Source organism: Amborella trichopoda, chromosome 1 (genome assembly GCF_054954075.1).
Source record: "Amborella trichopoda isolate Santa Cruz 75 chromosome 1, AtrichopodaSantaCruz75HAP2 v2.0, whole genome shotgun sequence".
Classification (NCBI taxonomy): Eukaryota; Viridiplantae; Streptophyta; class Magnoliopsida; order Amborellales; family Amborellaceae; genus Amborella; species Amborella trichopoda.
In genome coordinates, this window is record NC_142336.1 from 59,192,284 (window position 1) to 59,200,255 (window position 7,972).

Here is a 7,972-nt window from a genome sequence, read left to right on the forward strand (position 1 = left end):
AAGGTGGTATTGAAGAGGCTTTTATTCACATCAAACTTATGTTATTTTTTAGATATAGGATATTTCATCTTATTCAATGGTCAAATTATATTTTTTACCTAAGATTTGGACATTTCATCATTCAAAGGTTTAATTAAAAGATAGAGCATGGGCACACATTATTGGACCGTTGGACATTAAATACCATTCAATAGTCTTTTTTTTGGATGTAGGATATTTCATCCCATTTTATTTTTTATCCAGGAATAAATGGTTTAATTATATTATTTATTTTTATAACATGGTGGTCTTTAACATAAATTTTAAAAAACATTAATTTAAAAATAGGGTTCATACAATGAGGCCATTTGAAATCTCTCTCTCTATCTATCTCTCTCTCTCTATACTATCAATCTCTTCCACTAAATTTATTCTAGAAACTTAAAAAATTAAATTTTTGAAAAATTAAATTGTTATTTGAAATTTGATATGCATTCCAATAATTTATATATTGATAATCAAATATTGTATCTTATTTATTAATTTATTTGCATTATAAATTATTTAATGTACTATTTTTTCTTATAGTTGTTAATAATATATTTTAAATAGATAATATTATAAGATACTTCATACATGATAATTCTATGATTCTTCTTTTGTGTGATGTAATTTTAATGGTTAACATAAGTTCATATAGAGAAAAAACATCTCAATACTCGCATATTGATGAAAAAAAATGAAAGTTGATAATATAGTACCCCAATTTTTTATTGAAATCCTAAAAAAACATTTATAATGATTTTTAATAATTTGTTTTTGAATTTTTTATTACCGAATTCGACCGATTCGGTCGATTCTCGATCTGAACCGTCGATTCACCAACCCGAATGGGTTTTTGAGGTGCCTGATCCGGGGCACCGATCTGTTTTTTAAACCAGGTTCAAAGTATGTCAAATTACTCGAATGGCATGCTTGTTTAGGGTTCTTAACTTTAAACAATTGTAATTTGGGTAATTTTAAAGATATTTTATGAAAGCATACTTGAGTGAAATAAAAAAAATTAAAACAAAAATCTATAATGTTAATTGGATTTTTTTGATCCCTTATTGATTTTATTCTTTAGATGATATTATTTTAAAAAAAATGAAATCACACAACAAACGCAAGCGATCTATTTAGTAGATTTAGGATTTATGATAAGATGTGATAAAGTTTTACACTGATTGCATAATGTAACTTATGTCCGGGCTTGCACTGCCTAAGGAAAATTTTAAGATACTCGCCTCATTACATCAAATAAATAATTGAAATAAGGAACATGATTCACGTAATGAATCTCAAATAATTAAAATAAAGTTTAGATGATAAGGATGATGATATTACGATTAAACCTATCCGTTTAAGGCTTAGATGCTGAAGAGGACGATTAAAATAAAAGGTATCCGTTTAAAGCTTAGATGATGACGACGATGATTATAATGAAAGGTATCCGTTTGGTAGATCCTCTATTTAGGCCTTTAAAAAAAAAAAAATCGTATTTGATTAAATGATTATTTTTTGAATCAAATAAGAAATTTCGAAATTGTTTTGTCAATCCAAGATGCCGATAACCATCTGCCAAATCTTACAGTGCATGAGAGTGAGTCCAAATCAGCACGATTCATATAAGAGCTTTCTCTATCTCTCAAATGAGTGAGGCATGAATGCCCCGAAGGTTCCTTCTTTCCCTCCTGCTCTCTCTCTCTCTCTAAGATGAGTGAGGCATGAAAGCCCTTGCACATTCCTTCTCACCATTTCTACCCCAGTATTCACAAGTCCTGAAACCCTGTTTGATCTCTCTACTTTCGCAGCAAAGCCATGGCCTCTATCAAAAGCCCCACTTTTCTTCTACTGACCACTCGCCCAAGCATCGCCCAACGGTTCGAACTCCCTGCAAATTCAGGTACTTTTCCACCTCTCTTCCCGCTCGAGAATGGATAGAACCGTATGTGGACATCTCTGATTTAGTGGAAAACCCTAAAAATTTCAAGCCTTCGCCTTGGATTGAAAAGGTAATCGAGCTTTTAGATGGATCACCAGACTTGGAATCGCGTCTTGATGATTTTTGCCGCAAGTTTTTGATCAAATTGTCACCAACATTTGTTGATCACATCCTGAAAACCCTAGAAAACCAGAGCTCCCGAAAAGGCCTAGAAATTCAGAAATCCCCCAACACTTTAGAAATTCGGAAATCCCCAGAAATTGCAATTCGTTTTTTCAAATGGGCTGGAAGGCAAAGGAAGTTTATTCATAATATCGAGTCTTTTGTCTCGCTGATCAATTTCTTGGCATCTTCTGGGGAGTTCAATGACATTCATTCAATAGCCCAAGAGTTCAAAGTACAAAATGGGGTAAAGCTCTCTGCTTTTGCTTCCAATTCCCTGATCAAGAGCTTTGGGATTGCTGGAATGGTTGAGGATTTGTTATGGGTATGGAAAAAAATGAAGGAAAACAAAATTGAACCCAGCTTGTTTACTTATAACTGTTTAATGGATGGTTTGGTGAATGCTAGTTATATTGAATCTGCAATTCAAGTTTTTGAGGTTATGGACAGTGGGAAAAAGGCCCCAGATACTGTAACTTACAATATACTGATTAAGGGTTTATGCAAAGATGGAAAAACCCAGAAAGCCTTGGAGAAATTCAAGCAAATGGGGATTAGGAACATCATCCCTGATAAAATTACTTATCTAACACTAATTCAGGCTCTATATCCAGAGGGGAACTTTGATGCTTGTTTGGGTCTTTACCATGAGATGGAGGAAAAGAGTGTAGAGATACCTCCCCATGCATATAGCTTAGTCATTAGCGGGCTCTCTAGAGAAGGAAAACCCTTTGAAGCATTTAGGGTTTTTGAGGGCATGGCTCAGAAGGGGATCAAACCAAATGTGGCAATTTATACTGCTTTGATGGATGGGTTTGGGAAAATTGGGGATGAGAGTAAAGCGACAGAGCTTTTCAATAAAATGAAGGCTGAGGGGCTAGAGCCTGATGAGGTCACTCACAGTGTTATGATTAGCACTTTGTGCAAGGCTGGGAAGGTGGAGCAGGCTACAGAACATTTCGTTATGTGTAGAGAGATGGGTTTGGCTCTGAACTCTATATCCTACTCTTCGCTTATCAACGGGCTTGGAAAAGCCAGTAAATTAATGGAGGCCGAGAAGCTCTTTGAAGAGATGGTGGACACTGGGTGTATTCGCGATTCTTATTGCTACAACTCACTCATGGATGCCTATGGAAAAGCGGGCTTGGTTGATAAGGCCTTGGACCTCTTTAAGGAGATGCAATCTGAGGGTTGTGCACCAACTGTCTATACATACACCATATTGATTAATGGGTTGTTTAGGGAGCATAAAAATGAGGAGGCCTTGAAAATTTGGGATATGATGATTGATAAGGGGGTCACACCCACCCCGGCTGCTGTCAGAGCCCTTTCAACTGGACTCTGTCTCTCTGGAAAGGTGGGGAGGGCTTGTAGAATAATGGATGATTTGGCTCCTAAGGGGGTTCTTCCTGATACAGCTTATGTTGATATGATCAATGTATTGTGTAAGGCTGGCCGTGTAGAGGAGGCATGCAAGTTGGCTGATGGGGTTGTGGATAGAGGGCGTGAGATTCCGGGGAGAGTGAGAACTGTGCTCATCAATGCATTGAGGAAGGCTGGTAACGCCATGTTGGCCATTAAATTGTTGCACAGTAAGATTGGCATTGGATATGATCGGTGGGGCAGCGTTAAGAAGCGAGTCAAGTTCAGGGTTCTTCTTGATGGGTGAGACTGTTAATTAGATTGTTGGGAGGTTCAAGACGATGGCTCAATTAGATGGTGATCATTGTTGCAAAAGGTTGTGGGTTCCGAACCTGGCCTATGTAACAATGAGCGATGATGACATTGTTGACAGTCTGGTTAGTGATTTTGTGGCAGGCTCATCAGATTAAGAAAAAGGAGGACCAAGTGAGGAATCTTGAGTAAATTGATCAGCTGTAAATATCTCATTCTTGGGGCAACACAAATAGGAAAAGCAAAAAGGAACTTGAGAATTGCTTGTGGACTAGTGCTGATTGGAATACCTATCTTGGTATGGGATTGATGTTTGTTTTCTTCCTCAAGTGATTTTTCTAGTAAGCTATCATACTCAAATAGTTAATAAAAAAAGTTTATTTCCATTGAGAATTTTGTGAGTAGATTTCCTGTATCTTAAACCTTTTAGGGGTATCATTTGATCATTATGGGAGCTATTTATCTATGTAAACTTGATTGCACTGCTTCACGAGTGTGAATCTTATTTCCCTCAGTCGAAAGAGTGTGAATCTTATTCTCTTCAGTTTTAAGTGCCGTACTTGTTCTGTTGTACATCTGTATCTGCTCAGATATACTAGATGGTGAAAACGGGAATCTAAGAAATCCAACTTCAAAGGGAAGAACCTATGAAAGAAAGTATGATTCGGTCGAGGACTGCAAAGGCCATGCAGTTGTTGTTTTTTTTCTTTTGCTTTCTATAAAATGAAATATATTTTACCATCTGTATATCTCAAGGTCATACAAATGTTAGACCTCATTAGACACTTTCACCAGAATGCTTATTGTATACACTCCCATTCTATTGGAGGCAATAACTAGCGCGCTCTCTCTCTCTCACCTACACGCGCACACATGCATGTAAAACTTATCTTTGTTGTTACAATTGATCCTTCTCTCTTTCTTTCTCACACACACACATACACATACATGTGCAGTGTCGTAATCTATACCACTGTCTATAAAGCTGGGTTCAGGCTCTGACTGACCAGGATCCTAGCCCAAGTCGGACACTAAGCCAAGTCGTGCCTGACCGAGCATCAATGAGAGAATGTACATCAACCAAAGAATATACATAAAAATTTTGGACTTGGGTCATGCTCTCCCGATTTTTAGGGCTAGTCATCCGGACCCAGCTCCCAGGTTTATGGGATTTGAGCAAGTCCAAGATCAAGTGAGAGATTTTTAAACATTGATTTATAGAAACTTATTGTTTCAGATTGTTATGATTGATCCTCTCACACGTGATTATTAAAATCTATCTGTGCAGATTGTTGTGATCGACACTTGAGATATCATTGATGGAACAGTGGCGACAGCAACTTGAAGGATACAAAATGCATACAAAGTCTTGGCAGCAGAATCTGGGGAGCTTATACCACGCACTGAATAGAAGTAGATACAAATTGGAATAGACTTTCTTGGATTTTATTTGGTCTCTTTCACCTCTTCTTCTTCTGTGTTCTCCAGGTTTTTTCATGTGTCCTGGTTTTTCGATAATTTAATTTCCACATATTTAGTCTCATTTGCGACTTTCGAGTGATTAGTGGGATCAGTATCTGTTTTTTCCACTTATTTAGTCTCATTTGGGTTTTTAAGAATTCAAATTTGATTTTTTTTAAGTACTTTTATTTTTGAATTTACATAAAATTCTCATGCACCTTTTATGTTTTAAAAATAGGCCCTATATTTTCTATTATATGCTTTAAGTCTCATTTTTCCATGTTTTTCTTCTCAAATTACCTAATGTTGAAATATCTAATGTCCAAACTGGGGTCTGAGAGATTGGATCCTCGAACAAGTTTCTTTGTGATTAAGCAGCTTTGGACATCCAAATTTGAGGTGGTCTTTCACTTAGAAACAAAGACCTAGTAGCCATGTCCTGGCATTATTGTCTAAGTCCACCTACAATCCAATCTTTTTTTAATGGGTGTGGTTTCTATAAGTTTGCAACCTTAAACAATCCAATTAAGGCCGACCTTCAAATTTTATCATAACATATAATTTTGATCTAAAATATTATTAGAATTATCTTAAAATCTATTTTCATATCTAATTATAAAATTTTAAACTCCAAAAATAGTTAAAATCATGTAGATTTATAAACATATGAAAATTTTGAAAATGGATGGTCTAGATAGTGAGTTGTAAGATGCACTATTTATGGGACTAAAAATCAAAATTTTTTTTTTTTCATAGTCACGCATCTCAATATTACACATCTCGATGTCGAGATGATTAATTAGAGGGTTTTTCAACATTAAAACAACATTTTTCAATGGATTTTTGAGGTGCATCTGTAGTTCTACATTTTAAAGTTTTTTTTTTAATTAAAAATTAGTTCAAATGTAGGGGCGAATTTTTTTAGTAGTGGATGGCCGAAGTTCCCACTTACCATAGCACTCCTGCGTTTATTATGTGGGAGTAGAACCACAATATGGAAATGCGGCATTCCATGCTTCTTTAAAAACTTTATAAACATTACTTTTAGAAGTCCTTAGGTTCGGACATCGAATTCTCAGTTCAACTCTTTTGCTAGTTTTTTAAATAAAATTGTGTTTTGGACATTAGATATCTTAATCGATCCAATTACAAAACAACTTATTTAGCCAATGTCGTTGATTCAAATGAAAGATTTGGTTTGGACCTCCGAATTGGAGGTAATTTAAAAATCAAAGTGCGACGAAATTACGTCCTACCCCTTTAATTAACCATTATTACCAAAATCCTTTATAACTCATGCCCATTTTGAAAATTTTCATTTTTTCTCCAAACTGTCTCAACTTTAAATTTTCAAAATCCGAACTTGTTAAACCCTTAACGGTGCCACATATATTCCTCCTAAGTTACTGGTAATTTTAAGTTTGGGATTTGAGACCCCGAAACTATTAACTAGAACGTAATTTGACAACAGTAGCAATCTCGGGTTTTCAAACCCTGAAGTTTCTGGAAAGTTTTGAAAATAGAAAAACTTCAGAGCTTAGAAATGTTTGAGGTTTCTGGAAACTCTAACACCTTTGGGATTTGAAAACCCTAGAAACTTTATGGGAATCTGCCTTTCTTTGTTTATGTTTAACCCATAATATTCTCTTTATGTTTCTAAGCAATTGCATTTTAAACTTCGGATTTTGAAAATCTGGATAAATAGTATTTTGGTTATTTTTAAAAAATCAGAAAAAAATAGGTATGAGTGTAATAATATTAAAAAATGACAATTTAGTTATCATCATCATAGCTTTTTTTCAATAACTGGGGTCGGGTAAAAAGTGGAATTTAGTAATATGGTTAATGAAAGGAATACGAACATAAATTTCTCATAATTTTAGAATAGATTTTTCTTCACTTAATTCTTAAATCGAAGATATGTGATAATAAATTAAGGAAAGCACTTTGCAATACCTATGGCTGAAATTGTACATTGATTTCGCCTATAGACTCGCTGACGTCCATTTTTCGCAGATGGTGGGGATTTCGCATCGCACCAACTCTAATATAGTTGCTGTGATTTGCAACGGCTTTATTAGAACCGGTGTAGTGTCTGGGCATTGATGAGCCAAGCATGGGCTCCTGCCTGAGTCTATGGGACATGAGCTTATTGGGTCAATCTAAGAAAAATGACTTAGGAATCTATATCTAGCGGTTTGGTGATGGAAGAGCGGTAAGAGCTTGAGGACGGTCAGATTGTAGATCGGAATGGTGGTCCCAGCGATGTTTGTCCCTTCTTACCCATTGATTCTTCAATGGTTTCGGGGATGCATGCCAAGCAGAAGAATGTGGTGGTGGGTTCCTTCTCACCACCTTCAAATGATACTTTTGGATCGGGTTACTGGGCTAAATGTGATTGGGGTTAGTCTTATACTCCAGAAGTTAAAGTGCTAGGTGATTTCAAGGTTGCTTTCTTTCTTAGAGAGGAAGCGGAGGTTCATTGTGCTTTGCGTAATAGATTCCCAAGAGTTAGAGGTTAACTTCTTTTCTTGGACCTCTCGTCTCTTAAGGTTCATGATTCCTTTGCTCAAAGGGGCGTTTTGTTGTCATGCTTGGAACTTGAAGATTATTCAAAGGATTGCCAATTGTTGTGGCGATTATTGTGATTTGGATTGGGATTCTTTTCTGGGCATGGATCAAACTTCCATTAGAGTTAAACCTAGATCGAAC

At 35.9% G+C, this 7,972-nt stretch overlaps 1 protein-coding gene across 2 annotated transcripts; it reads left to right on the forward strand.

Moving 5' to 3' along the window:
* The first annotated feature begins 1,447 nt into the window (after positions 1-1,447).
* On the forward strand, positions 1,448-5,269 carry LOC18440618 (Pentatricopeptide repeat (PPR-like) superfamily protein). 2 transcript variants are annotated; one of them, XM_011627404.3, is made up of 2 exons: positions 1,448-4,140; positions 5,088-5,269. In XM_011627404.3, the coding sequence occupies exon 1, from the start codon at positions 1,746-1,748 to the stop codon at positions 3,792-3,794; it is 2,049 nt and encodes a 682-aa protein (XP_011625706.1). In that variant the 5' UTR covers positions 1,448-1,745; the 3' UTR covers positions 3,795-4,140; positions 5,088-5,269. The 2 variants fall into 2 exon arrangements, with proteins under 2 accessions (XP_011625706.1, XP_006850819.1); XM_006850756.4 differs by having other exon boundaries at positions 1,448-4,097.
* Positions 5,270-7,972: the final 2,703 nt, after the last annotated feature.